Raw genomic sequence first — 14,392 nt, 5'->3', positions numbered from 1 at the left:
TATAAAATATCCAATGATAATTGAAAGTATCATATGGATGAAAGCAATCATATCTTGCTGATAAGGTTTATTGTCACTTCTCCCGACTGATCAATATTAATACTTGATAGGTTAGATCCAGTTTGATAATGAGTTAAGATGGTTGAGATGAGTTAGATAAAAATTAAAAAATTAAAAAAAATATTATTAAAATATTTTTTTAATATTATTATTATTTTAAAATTTTAAAAAAACTAAATTATTTATTATATTTTATGTAAAAATTTATAATAATAACATAAAATGAGATAAAATGAAACACTTTTATTATCTAAATAAAAACACCTATTCATTTAAAAATATTTACTTAATGATTAAGTTAAAAAAAAAAAAAAAAAAAAAACTTTCGGCAGAGGAATCCTCTGTGAAACTAGCAATTTCCATGTTGTAAAGTTTTTGTTGGCGCTCCCACAAGTACAAGAAATCTCCCATGGGGTTAATGAATTGCCTTTTGATAAAAGAAAAATTAATCATCCTCTATTCTGTACATCAATATATAATTTATTATTTTTATATTTTTATTTAAATACACATATTGATATATAAATATATATTTAAATAGAATGATGAAGATAACAAATCGCATATTAGTACGTGGTATAGGGACGATAAATATCATTTCTCTATAATAAATTGATCCGTGTTTAAAATTCTGTATGTTCATACTTTTGCTGCATAAAATTCGGATTTGCCAGGAAAAAAACAAAGAGAAGAGTTTCCCATCCTCTGATTTTGTTTCCTTTTCCGACGAGTAATCTAAATTTTAATATTGTTGGACAGAAAATTCTTTGCATTTAGTGGATATAAATGCCACAAATTACGTATTTATTGGAGGAATACAAAAGGAGTCGATGCTATATAACTTTCAAGAAAAATCTTATTTATATTTATAATTTTTACTTAGATAATAATATATATATTAATGTATTGGTTATTGATGTATTAAATATTAAGAGATTTTAATTTTAATTTTTTTTAAAAAAATTAATAAAATAAATCTTATTTTTCAAATTATAAATACATATAATACTACTATTTATTTTCAAATTAAATTATATTTTACCATATAGGTACCGGTTCTCCTCATAACATCTAGGTCCTCTAACCACAGGGTTCCACGATTAGTTGCTTTCGCTTCCAAGTCGTGCCCTGGACGACCAAAGTCAATGCGCTCCAACTCGGAAACTTCGAGGTTCATGGGATGAAATTTACATGCTTTCTCTATTCCAAAATAGTAATAATAATCGATTTCTTTTGCCTTTTATTCCCTTCCAATTCTTTTCCACGAACTGACCCACGTTCTTCTTTATTTATCTCAAATGGCTTTACTTTTGAGTTTCTGCTTTGTTTCCTCATCAGAACAAAGAAGCTGGGAGGAAATTTAAGGAGATTGATAAAAAATATTTGGTTACAGCTTTTGAGCTTAATACTTTAACAGAGCAGTGTGCGTCTTTATTTTTCTTGGGTGTCCGAGTGTTTGTGTACAAAATCCTTTTGGTTCTTCGATTTCTTCCCGATTTGGAGTGTTGGGTTTTGTTGCGCAGCCAAGCTATGGCATCCGTAGCTGTTGCAAACGCCGCTCTGGGTGCAGCATTTGAAAGGGTATTTTCAATTTTGTATGAAGCAATTACGGATGTGATAAACAAAACCCGCATGTACGAATCCATTCTCTTACATCTCAAAGGCACGCTAGATCAAATGCGCCCTCTGGTTGAGAAGATGGTATTGTCAAACAGGGAACGGGATCTCTCAGAAGAGCGAACAAATCGCTTGATCAAAAGAATGGAGAAGGCCGAGAAGCGCGTTAGGAAGTACTCGCAGCTCCCATGGTGGAAATACCTCGTGCGGTTCCATTATGCGAAAAAACTTGTTCAGTTGGAAAAGGACCTCAGCGGGTTCTTTCAAGTTGAGCTGCCGGCTTGGAATGCGATGAATGTGTTGGATGTGTTGGAGTCTGTGAGGGGTCCAGAGGATATTAGTCAGCGACTGAGTTTGACCCGGCTGAATAGTGTTGCGTCGTGCGTGGTTCCTCGATTGCGGGATTTTGTAATTGGGTTGGATGTGCCTTTGAAGGAGCTGAAAATGCAGCTGCTTGCGGAGGAGGTGTCACTGCTTGTCTTGACTGCTCCCGGAGGATGCGGGAAGACCACTTTGGTGAAAATGCTTGGTCACGATGACGACATTAAAGGTTATTCATCTCATTTTCTTTTTGAGTAGCTTTTAAGACTAGCTTGTGGATCTTTTATAGTATGTTTCGCTTTTAAACTTGAATGGAAATGAATTATCACTTTTAGGATTCAAATTTCTGCAACAGTATTTGAAGCGTTGATAGAAACAAATCTCTGTCGAAACTTGTTTTCGGCGATAGTTTTCTGATTACATTTTATTTGAAATTTGAATAGGCAAATTTGAAATTTTCTTTGTCCCCGTCTCAAAAACTCCAAACCTGAAGGTCATTATACAAAAACTACTCAGCAAGGATGATCTGTCGCCTCCGTTTCAAAGTGATGAGGATGCAATCGACCAGCTGGAGCAAATGCTAGTTAGGCAAAACAAACCTATATTGCTGATCCTGGATGATGTCTGGCCTGGATCGGAATCCCTTCTAGAGAAATTTGTGTTTCGTTTGCCTAATTACAAGATTCTAGTGACTTCAAGAACTGTCTTTCCAAGATTTAGCAACACATATAAGTTAAAACCATTAAATGATGATGATGCAATGAAACTCTTTTGTCATTCAGCAGGCCTGCAAGATGGGAGCTCCTCTTACATTCCAGATGGAGAAATGGTTAAAAAGGTACCGTGCCAATATATTATTAGCAATTGTGCATTTTTGGGGTGGTATGCTTATGAGTGAAGAAATCCATGATAGGTTTATTCAGTGATGTTTGCACTCTTAATAAAATCATGTTTGTTTTAAGTTTTGTTAACAATTGATATCTTCAAAACAAACCTTAATAACAATTGCTGTTTGCACTCTTAATAAAAGGTACCCTACCTACCTACCTACCAAAATCATGTTTGCACTCTTGCGCTTGTTTGTTTTATTTTTGATACACCAATTGTTAACAAAAGTATATAAAGAAAAACTAGACATACAACCATCTTTTCATATTTCATGATGATTAACATGGTTTAGATAAATGAACGTTGACCAATGTTAACCCCTTCAACCTTTAGTCAATAACTGATCCTTGAATTGCAGATAGTGAAAGGCTGTGGGGGGTTTCCACTGGCCCTTAAAGTGGTTGGAAAATCACTCTGTGGGAAGCCTGCCGTGGCCTGGCTCGTTAGAGTGGCAAAATGGTCAGATGGTTGTTCTATCCTTGATACTGATATTGAAAGTGAACTGCTTGAGAATCTTCAAAGCAGTCTAGATTTCAAAGGTCCAGAGATGATCCTGGGGGAGTGTTTCATGGACTTGGGTTCGTTTCCTGAGGACCAAAGGATCCCTGTTGCTACCCTCATTGATATGTGGTCCGAACTATATGAACCAGTTGTAGATGGCATTCATGCAATTGCCAACCTACATGAAATCAACAACCTGAATCTAGTTAGTCTAGTGGCCACAAGGTATGCTGTTTTTTTTTTTTTTCTTTTTGTTTTTTTTTTTTGGTATAATTTGACTAATCTTCTTTTCATTGGATGGTCGTGGAAATTATATTCGATTGTGCAAAGACTGAGGAACTTTAGGCCCTGTTTGGTTTCACAGACTATTTCATTTCATCTTATCTCAACATTTAGACTCCATTCAAATGTGCACACACACACGACACAGAATTTAACATGATATGGCAACATGTTTACGTCCACAGAGTTGCAAGAGATTTTATTTCAGATCGGATTACAATCACACAGTGAATTACAAGTGCACCTCTCTACTCACACAATCTCAACTCTCTCTATAGGACTTTTTCTCTCTCTCAATATGCTGTCACACTTTGTCTCTCATTACAATCACACACTTGGTTCTTCGCTCAAGTGGCGTGTCGAGTGCACCTCGAGCGAACAACCAATTGAACATTGACCTGAGCACTCTGTTGAGTGTTGCTCGAGCGAACACTAGGGGTAGTGCTTCCCTCGAGCCCACTATCGCACAAACCTTGAGCAAACAATCTGCTGGACCTTCACTTGAGCCCACTGTTGAGTGCACCTCGAGCCAACTCACGGGTTGAGTTTCGCTCGAGCCAAGGTCGAGTGACAGTCAAGCAAACTCTCTGTCTGTGCCTTTTTTGCTCACAAATTAGGCTCCACATGCAACCCAACATTCACAACTACCTTATTACTATTCACAGATTTCTCATCATATCTCATTTTTCTCATCTCATATGTGTAACCAAATGAGGTCTTAATCTCTTCTAAGCATTATTTTTTCACTCATTATTTCCCAGGCAGGACGTAAGTGAGGTTGGCAGCTACTGCAGTGAAGACTTCGTCTTACAACACGATCTTCTTAGAGAGCTAGCTATCCATCAGTGTAGGAAGGAGCCATTCGAGCAGAGGAAAAGACTGATCATAGACATAAGTGGAAACATTAATATTCCCAAATGGTGGACGGAAGAGAGAGAGCAACCCATCGATGCCCAACTCTTATCTATCTCAACTGGTTGGTTCATCTGCTCACAAAACACCATCACACACATTCATATACAACTTGTGATGCATAGAATATTTTCCACCCAGTCACAACATATAGGATATGTTTGCAGGTGAAAAGTTCTCCTCAAGATGGTGCAATATTCTACCAACCAAAGTTGAGGTTCTAGTTCTGAATTTTCAAACAAAGAATTATGGCTTACCTGAGTTTTTGGAGAAAATGGATAAATTAAAGGTTTTAATTGTCACAAATTATGGTTTCTTTCCAGCCGAATTAGGAAACGTTCAGCTACTTGGATTTCTACCAAATCTAAAAAGAATTAGGTTACAAAAGGTTTCAATTCCTTCCATTTTCAAGAACCCACCACCGTTGAGGAACTTGGAGAAGATATCCCTGTTTATGTGTAATGGTCAGAATTTTAGGAACTGCAGTATAGAGATCTCGAATTCATGGTCAAATTTGATGGAGATAAACATTGACTACTGCAATGATTTGTTGGAATTTCCTACGTGCCTGTGTTATGTTGTCAGCCTTAAGAAAGTTAGCATAACCAATTGCCATAAGCTGTTTGCACTGCCCATAGAGATTAGAAAGTTGACTAGTTTAGAAGTCCTGAGACTTAGGTCTTGTACTAATTTGTCAGAGTTGCCGGAGTCAATTACAAGCCTCCAGAACTTACGCATTCTTGACATATCTGACTGCTTAAGCATTGGCAAATTGCCAAAACATATTGGCGAATTGCTTAATTTGAACGAGATCCACATGACAGGGTGCTTGAGATTGCGTAATCCATTGCCGCCATCAACTATGAATCTTGAGAAATTGGAGCTTGTAATATGTGACAAAGAGAGAGCCAAGTTATGGGAGCCTATCCGGGAGTACTTCCGCATGGCCTTGAGCCTGCATATGGATATAAGGATAGCTGAAAAAGATATCAACTTGAACTGGCTCACTAATCGTTTATGAGAGTGAGAATTGCTTCATCTTGGATAAATGTTGGTGGCATGATCAGGTATAACGTTCTCTCGTCTTTGTTCCTTTTCCCGTTTTATTACATCAAGAGCATGAAACTGGTAAATTTGAGGAATCTCATGATTTGCACTCAAAGGATAAGTTGACATCAGAAAAGCGATAGAGGCACTATTTTAGGACAATGAACTTTGGCATGCTTGTGTTGATTGATTGTAAAATAGTTATAAAACAATTATAGGTGTATCGTTATCCATGTTTGAGCACCTGCTGAATTTATTTATGTTTTGTGTTTCTTGAATTCAGTCTTGTACAATAATTAATAAATAAATCTATAAGTCAATTATCTAAATAAATTATGAATTGTAAAGAAATTTACAATCCCTCAAAAGTTATTAATTATTAGTTTTGAAGAGAATGTGAGAGATCATCAGCTCATTGGAAGGATGATAATAATAAGAAAAGCAAGTGTAATTCGAAAGAGGTCATACAAATAGAAGACATCATGAAAAAGGAATCTCGAGTTGGTAATAACATTAGTGAATCCTTTTTATTTTTCCTTTCGTTAATTGGTAAATAGCGGTTGAAAATGATCGGATTCAAGCCCTTACTCGAACTTCTCAGGTTTGGAAAAAAATAAGATAGACAGTGGAGGGTGTTTGGTCCAAGCATGGAGGATATGTTTCTTTTGTTTATGAATTGTTAGCTTACAGAACCAATAAAAGTAACTTCTCCTTTTATTTTTGAGGTTTGCAACTAGGACTGTTCATCCGGACCGGAACTCGGATATCCGGGTTCCCGTTTATGGTTTTCGGCCCGGATTTGATCCGGGCCGAAACCCTGATGTCTAAACCCGGGTGTACTTGGGCCGGGTACCGGGTTTTAAACTCGGAACCCGGGTTTAAAACCCGGTACCCGTGTTTCTTCAAAATGAAAACTCGCCTAAGTTCTTGACCTAGTTTCTAAAACCCGGCTTGCACTCGTTCTCCCCTCTCGCTCTCTCGCACGCTCTCACCCACACCGAAGGTCCGAAACCGTAGTCTTCTCTGCCGATCGAAGTTCCACTCCGTCGTCTTCAGCCTTGTGCGCCAATCGAAGTCAGTTTTCTCCTTCTCTTTCTCTTTGGGTCTTGCTTTTCATTCTGTCTTTTGATATATCCACTACTGGTAGCTGGGTCGATGCTTTATATTGATTTTTGATGGATGTTTGCGTTATTACATGAACTTTTATGTTTGGGTTTTATTTTCATCAAAATTTTCATATTGATGTTTGGATACGCGATTCTACTTGTTTAAGGGTTACCGAGTGTTATAAAAGAAATTTTAATGGAAAAGCTACCAACTGTTTGTGAAAATTTCTTAATGAAAATAGTATTCTGTAGATAGTTGTTTTTTAGTTTTTTATTTAACTATAACTTACTTTATTAAGGGATTTTTCTTCTTATATATTGCCTTTTTTTTTCCTCTGTTTGGGTTTTCTAGAAATAGAGGTGAGTTCAATGATGCCAAGAACTATAATTTTTCACCATTGTTGTTTAAGAACAGAAAATGAAAGGGACAATGACCTGTTTAAATAAGTGTATTTCTGCTGGTTTTGATTATTTTTTTTTTTGAAAAAAAGGGCATAGTTGTTATGGTGGTTGCTGGGATTTTTTTTTTTTTTTTAATGTATTAGTCGAGTTAGTGGCATTCTTTATTGATTATACTCACCATAACAGACTTGGGTAATGGTTTTTTGTTTTTTTTCCTTTTTAGTTTGGAAAAAATTTGAATTGGCGTAATGCATTCTTTGGAGAGACATTTTTTATGCTTCCATTTGCTGTTTTGGGTTTTGTGATTAAACCTTTACAATTAAAAGGTACTTGTTTTGGAATGCATCATTTTTTCTTACTAAGTTTTGACTGTTCCATCCACACTCATCACAATTGGGTAGTTTTACTTACCAAAAAGGGAAAAGTTTCTTATGGTTTGGATACTTCTAGCCCATGTTAACATTTACACAAAGGGTATAAACACAAACAGGGGCCAATAATCAACAGGTCCATAACTATTTAAAAGGAGAAATTTACTGTGTTTGGGTGTGGAATTCTTCCTATTTTTTTCACTTTTTTCTGTTAAACCGCTGGAATTGCGATATTTTTCCACTTTTGTCAATCCTAAGTTATCAATTTTCTCTGTTGCCAAATCTGAAAATAGAATCCAAGTCTCAAGAATTGTTCAAAGTAGGGTCTTGTCCTCTTTAATGGGTAAAGAAATTTTCTAAGCTATTACTATTGATATGAACGAAAAGTTGGGGGGAAAAAAAAAGATTCTCCTTGTTACTATGCATGGTCTGAATCAAAAGCATAAATATTCATTGTTTCAATCGACAACAGATACTCCTTATATGGAGTACTGTGTAATAACCTCCTCTTGTTTTATTTTGTTTTTCATTGTTACATAATTGTTTTTCTCATATAATCTGTAAATGTTAAGTGTTTTCAAGAGTTAGTAATAGACCATTTTTTATGCTTTCATTTGCTGTTTTGGGTTTTGTGATTAAGCCTTTACAATTAAACTTTTATGGTGGCATTAATTTGGGAACTTCAAACTTTAAGCAGCGCCCTTGAGTTTCTTTGTGATGGTGGCAATGTACTTCCCTTGGTGGAATGCTTGCTCCAACTCAAGCTCAGTTGGCTGTCTTGAGCCGTCCCCAGCAAAAGTTCCAGCACCTGAATATTTCGATAAAATGGTACTGTACATAGATAGATTCTACACAGGTCCAAGCAAAATATGTCTAACCTGAATATTTCGATCGACAAATTGATCAGTCATGTCTATAAAACTGTAAATACACTACAGCTTGTTGCTGTGTTTGATTGTTTATCAGTAATTTCAAATTCAGTTATTTGTTTGCTGTGTTTGATTGTTTATCAGTAATTTCAAATTCGGTTATTTGTTTATAAATAAGAAACTAGAATTCACATTTAAAAGTGTGTAAATTCTTGGCCTTTGCAATGATTGATGCTGAATAGGATTGAATAGAAATGCCAGCCTATTCAACGTGAGTACTCCAGTACTTCTTTGTATATGTCATAGTTTCAGGATTCCATGTTAATGTATTTTCTTTGATTCTTGTTTTGCAGTATGATGGATTGTCATATGCTGTTGCTCGTGGTCCTCTTCACTGGATTTAAGCATATTTTAAGAATTACTTTTGGCTAGTTGTATTATGGATGTTTTTCCAGATTTATTTTATCATTTTGTTTGTTAATCAAGTGGGTGCTTGTAACTTTTATAGCATTCTATCATTTTTATGGTTGGTTTGTATCTTGATAATTGTTGTAAAAATGGCAAAACGTGATCAATTTATAGTCATAATCACATAATCAGAGTGGCTACAATGACACTGTTAAAAAAAAAAAAATCGGGTTCAACCCGGAATCTGGTTTTTTCAAAACCCGGATACATCCGGGTTCCGGACCGGGTATGATCCGGATTAACTCGGGCCGGGTTTCGGCCCGGATTTGAGACCCGGTTCCTGGCCCGGGTGCACCTAGATTCTCGGGTTGGAACTCGGTTGAACAGGCCTATTTGCAACTCATTATCTTTACATATTACACACTATATTTATTTTAAAGTTTTTTGAATTTTATTCTTCCTAAATTAACATTTGAAAAGAGAAAAAAATAAAAAATTATATATAGTGTGAAAATAATGAATAGAATTTTTCTTTATTTTTAACCCATCCTTTGAATAAAACAGAAAAAATAAATAAATTTGTCAGAATATATAGATTCGTCCGTACGAGAACTACCTCAGATCATTTGTAATTTCTGTCCAAACAATACTTTTATCTAAGTATCTTATTTTTCTTCTTTATTGGGCCCTATAATTATTTAAGACGACAATATGATCTATTTATTGCGTCTTCTTCTTGACTAAAGAAACAAGTTACAACCTAAATAACAGATTACAAGTCTCCTTGCTTTGCTTTCATCAAGTGGGCAACTTGGAGGTTCCTGGCATTGCATTACAACTTCTTCTAATCCTTTTTTTCACGGACAGTCTTTCTTTCTTTCTTTGGATAGGCATTCTTGTGCTCAACAGGATAGAGGGTTGAAATTTCAAATAAATGCCGAATTTAAGTAATTTTCTAAAACTTTAATTTAACTTTCAAATTAAATTATTTTACACAAACATTTTATGATACACCGACGAATATAAATTTTCGAATCTCATCTCGTCATTTTATTTAATCAATATAATTGTTTTTAAGGAAATTATTTATAACTCTTACACTCAGGACTATAAATAGAGTTTTTTTTTTAACTCTAAAAAAAAAAATATAATAAATAATTCAAATTTTTTGAATTATAAAATAATATTAATATTAAAAAATAATATTTTATTTAATTTATAACTCATCATATTTTATCTCATCTATGTAATAAAGGTAAAATCTTAAGAAACCTAATGTTTGTAAATTGTCTGACATCCCATATTTCCTCCTCGTTTATTTTTGCAAATGATATGAGATTAAATGAGTTAAGATAGTTGAGACTAAAGTTAAAAATTAAATAAAATATTATTATAATATTTTTTTTTAATATTATTTTTGTTTTAAAATTTTAAAAAAATTGAATTGTTTGTATTATTTTTTATAGAGATTTTTAAAAATTGTAATAATTAAAGGAATTGAAATGAAATGAATTGAAATGTACAAATAAGCCAAGTCTGGGCTCCAACCACAGGTTCTACGATTACTTTTTTCACTCCAAGTTGCTGAAACGACCAAAGTCAATGAGCTCAAACTCGGAAACTTCGAGGCTCATGGGATGAAATTTACATGCTTTCTCTATTCCAAAAAAGTATAAATAATTAAAGAATAATCTGATTTCTTTTGCCTTTTCTTTTCCACGAACTGACCCATGTTCTTCTTTATTTATCTCAAATAGCTTTACTTTTTGATGCAGGACGTGGGCGATATCAATTTAGCAACAACAGGACACAATACTTGATTCCATTATTCTCCGTATCAATTAGGAGTGTAAAAAAAAATTAATAAACCGGTAAACCGAATTGGACCGGACCAAACCGATAGCATCGGTCCGGTCTCAAGATTGGTTCGGTCCAGTACCAATTTTAGTTTTCTTAAAACCAGTTAAAATCGGTCCGGTTCTAATTTTTCTTTTTCTAAAACTAGACCGAACCGATTTATATATATGTATTTTAATTTTTTATATTGCATATAATATTTATATATAATATATAACTATATATAAAATAATTTTGTATTATATGATAAATTACTAATTAATATAATATTAAATTTTAAAATCTTATATCATTTTGCTTATTGTATTAATAGTTATATTAATATTATATAGTGCATATTAATAGTTATACTAATACTATATCACTATATATTATAATATAATATAATATATTATATTATATATTATAATATATTATATTATATATTATAATATATCATTATAGTCTATAATACAATTATAATATATATAATATACTACAATATATTATCACTATAGTATTATATACTATAATATAATATACTATATTATATTAATTATATATTATATAATATAATATAGTACATTAAAACCGGTAAAACCAGACCGAATCGGACCGGAAACCGGTAAAACAGGAGTATCAGTTTAGGAGGGTAACCAGTGCGTAATCGGTTTTGAAAAATGCAAAATCGGTACATACCGGTTTGGTCCTAAATTTTGTCCAAAACCAGACCAAACCGGACTGGTTACACCCCTAGCACCAATAAAGAAACTTCAGCCACGCATAAACCAACTATCAAGCTATAGATGCAACACTAAATTCTGTTTCTACGTTTATATTGCAATTGTTTCCTTTTCGAGTGTTTTCTCTTTTAGTCGTTTGATTTCCTTAAATAAGTTTCATATATATTTAATGGCAATTGTATGGAAGGGAGGATGATATTTTTTTGAATAAACGTGTGGAAACACCAACTTTCTGCTGCAACTTGCGTCGACTTGGAAGACACAGCTCTTCCTTCTTATTTTGTTTACCTTGTTTGGGCAATTGTTTCTCTTCTAAACGTCTCTGCTACGCCAATTTTGGCATCAGAGCAAGGCTTTACTTGGCTTGATGGTGAGAGACAACACCCAAGAGGATGAACATGGCGTGCAGGCCATTTGGGCAGCTGTGAAGGCTTAAGATCAAAGAAACCAACAACGTTTTGAAGGGATAGAACATATGTTGCAAGAAATTCAAGTAGTTGTCACCGGAGTTCATGTTGGTGGCATAGGAACCAGGATACCGAGAACCAACCAAGAGGAGGTCGTGACATCGTGCATCGGCAAAGGAATCAAGCACTAAATGATTCCTCTAGTGATGAAGAAGTGGAGGGGATAGTTCATGGGAACCACGAGGCCAGGAGAGCTTCGGAAAACAATAACAATTTCAGAATCAAGATTGATCTGCCTTGTTTCAATGGGCACCTTCACTTTGAGAGTTTTCTCGACTGGATGCTCGAGGTAGAAAATTTCTTTGATTATATGCAAATTCTCGAAGCACAACAGGTGAAGTTAGTTGCCTATAAATTACGTGGTGGTGCTTCGGCTTGGTGGGAACAAATGCAAAATAACCGAGGAGGCAAGGCAAGCAACCGGTGCGCATGTGGCCCAAGATGAAGCGTCTAATGAGGGCAAGATTTCTTCCTCCGAATTATGAGCAGATCCTTTATCAGCAATACCAAAATTGCAAATAGAGGGCAAGGACATTGAATGAGTACACGGAAGAATTTTATTGACTTAATGCTCGCAATAATTTGTCAAAAATGGAAAGGCAGCAGATCGCAAGGTACATGGGAGGCTTGCGCGTTTCTATACAAGACAAAGTGTCACTGTACACTGCGTGGTCTCTTGCAGAAGCCATAAATTTGGCCATGAAGATTGAGATGCAACTGGCCAAACCACCACCTAGGATGCCGAATCAGACACCACAACAAAAGCATTACACCCCGCCACAACAGCCCATGGACACTCGACCACTACCACAGAGTAAATTTCAGAAAGGAGAGAGCAGCAATCAACAATCGAAAGCCCCTGTGTAGAAGGAATGAGGAAGTAATAACCCATATGCTCGCCCAATGACTGGAAAATGCTTCAGGTGCAACCAACCGGGGCATAAATCCAATGAATGCCCCACACGCCGTTCAATCCACGTGATTGAAGAGGAAGATGATGAACCAAGAGAATTTGATAGAAGTGAAGAGGGCGAGGTAGAGGAATTTGTGGAAGGCGATGAAAGAGAGCCTATCAACTGTGTCATACAATGGCTTCTCTTTGCTCCAAAGGTGGAAGAAAAAAATCAACGACACTCCATTTTTAAGACACGATGCACCATAAAAAACAAGGTGTGTAATGTTATCATCGACAGTGGAAGTTACGAGAATATAGTATCTAAAGTCCTCATCAATGCGTTGGAATTGAAGTCTGAAAAACACCCACGTCCTTACAAGATTAGCTAGATCCGAAAAGGGGCAAAAACTCGGATTAGTAATGTTTGCCGTGTTACTTTCTTTTTTGGAAAATACTACCAAGACGAGGCTTTTTGTTACGTGGTGGAGATGGATGCTTGTCATATCCTTCTCGGGAGGCCATGGCAATTTGATGTGGACACTACCTACAAAGGGAGGGACAACTTGTATTCCTTTTGGTGGAGAGACAGGAAGATTGTTTCAATGCCCACTGAAGACAAAGCCACTAGCTCCCAATGAGTTGAGGAAAAAAATCATCTATTTACCATATGCAAGAGTCAGTTTTTGGAGGAGGCAAAGGAGACAGGGGAAATCTGGACTCTAGTGGTGAAAGGGGAAGAAGTGAGTGACCATCTTGGCACACCCCCTCAAATCTAATACCTTTTGACAGAAATTTCTGACCTCACGCCATCTAAGTTGCCTAATGAGCTGCCTCCCATGCGAGATATACAGCACCATATTGATTTGGTCCCAGGAGCAAGCTTGCCGAATCTGCCGCATTACAGAATGAGTCCCAATGAGCATAAAATCCTACAAAAACAAGTCAAAGACTTCCTTCACAAAGGGCTAATAAGAGAAAGCACGAGTCTATGTGCTGTGCTAGCATTGATCACTCCGAAGAAAGATGGGAGTTGGCGGATGTGTGTGGACAATCAAGCCATTAACAAAATCAAGGTAAAATATTGATTCCCCATTCTGAGATTAATCGATTTATTGGATATGCTTGCAGGGTCCAATATTTTTTTCTAAAATTGACTTATAGAGTGGGTACCATCAAATACGAATTCGGTCGGGAGATGAGTGGAAAACGACTTTCAAAACCAAAGAGGGCTTGTATGAATGGCTAGTCATGCCATTTGGCCTCTCGAACGTGCCGAGCACATTCATGCACGTTAAACACCAAGTCCTCAAGCCGTTCATTAGGAAGTTTGTGGTGGTCTACTTCGATGACATCCTCATCTATAGCCGTAGCAAGAGTGAAAACTTGGGACATCTCAGGGAAGTTTTATCAACACTTTCTCTTAACAAGTTATTTATTAACTTGAAAAAGTGTATCTTTCTGAGCAACAAGCTATTATTCCTTGGATTTGTGGTGAGTGCCGAATGAAGCCACATGGATGAGGAGAAGGTCTGTGCAATTTGGGACTGGCCGACCCCCACTACTGTGACTCAAGTCCGCAGCTTTCATGGCTTGGCCACTTTCTAGCATTGATTCAAAAGGAATTTCAGCTCTTTGGTAGCTCCCATTACGGAATGCATGAAGAAGGG

General features: G+C 35.8%; 1 protein-coding gene across 2 annotated transcripts; it reads left to right on the top strand.

Annotated features, from left to right (window-relative positions):
• Positions 1-1,121: 1,121 nt before the first annotated feature.
• LOC122306309 (probable disease resistance protein At5g66900) lies at positions 1,122-8,987 on the top strand. 2 transcript variants are annotated; one of them, XM_043118748.1, is made up of 7 exons: positions 1,122-1,231; positions 1,584-2,227; positions 2,781-2,836; positions 3,245-3,612; positions 4,431-4,645; positions 4,749-5,648; positions 8,730-8,987. In XM_043118748.1, exons 1-6 carry the CDS (start codon positions 1,206-1,208, stop codon positions 5,600-5,602), a joined length of 2,163 nt encoding a protein of 720 aa, XP_042974682.1. In that variant the 5' UTR covers positions 1,122-1,205; the 3' UTR covers positions 5,603-5,648; positions 8,730-8,987. The 2 variants fall into 2 exon arrangements, with proteins under 2 accessions (XP_042974682.1, XP_042974676.1); XM_043118742.1 differs by having other exon boundaries at positions 2,442-2,836.
• The last annotated feature ends 5,405 nt before the right edge of the window (positions 8,988-14,392 follow it).

Source organism: Carya illinoinensis, chromosome 1 (assembly GCF_018687715.1).
Source record: "Carya illinoinensis cultivar Pawnee chromosome 1, C.illinoinensisPawnee_v1, whole genome shotgun sequence".
Taxonomy (NCBI): domain Eukaryota; kingdom Viridiplantae; phylum Streptophyta; class Magnoliopsida; order Fagales; family Juglandaceae; genus Carya; species Carya illinoinensis.
The sequence above is the reverse complement of the archived record's forward strand: the minus strand, read 5'-3'. Positions and strand labels throughout refer to the sequence as shown.

Bases quoted from the DNA above. Each gene is read 5' to 3' on its own strand.
- LOC122306309 (XM_043118742.1), top strand. From the start codon at position 1,206: ATGCGCTCCAACTCGGAAACTTCGAG. The intron at 1,232-1,583 runs GTTCATGGGATG...TTTGTTGCGCAG, and splicing joins TCCAACTCGGAAACTTCGAG to CCAAGCTATGGCATCCGTAG. The intron at 2,228-2,441 runs GTTATTCATCTC...AAATTTGAATAG, and splicing joins TCACGATGACGACATTAAAG to GCAAATTTGAAATTTTCTTT.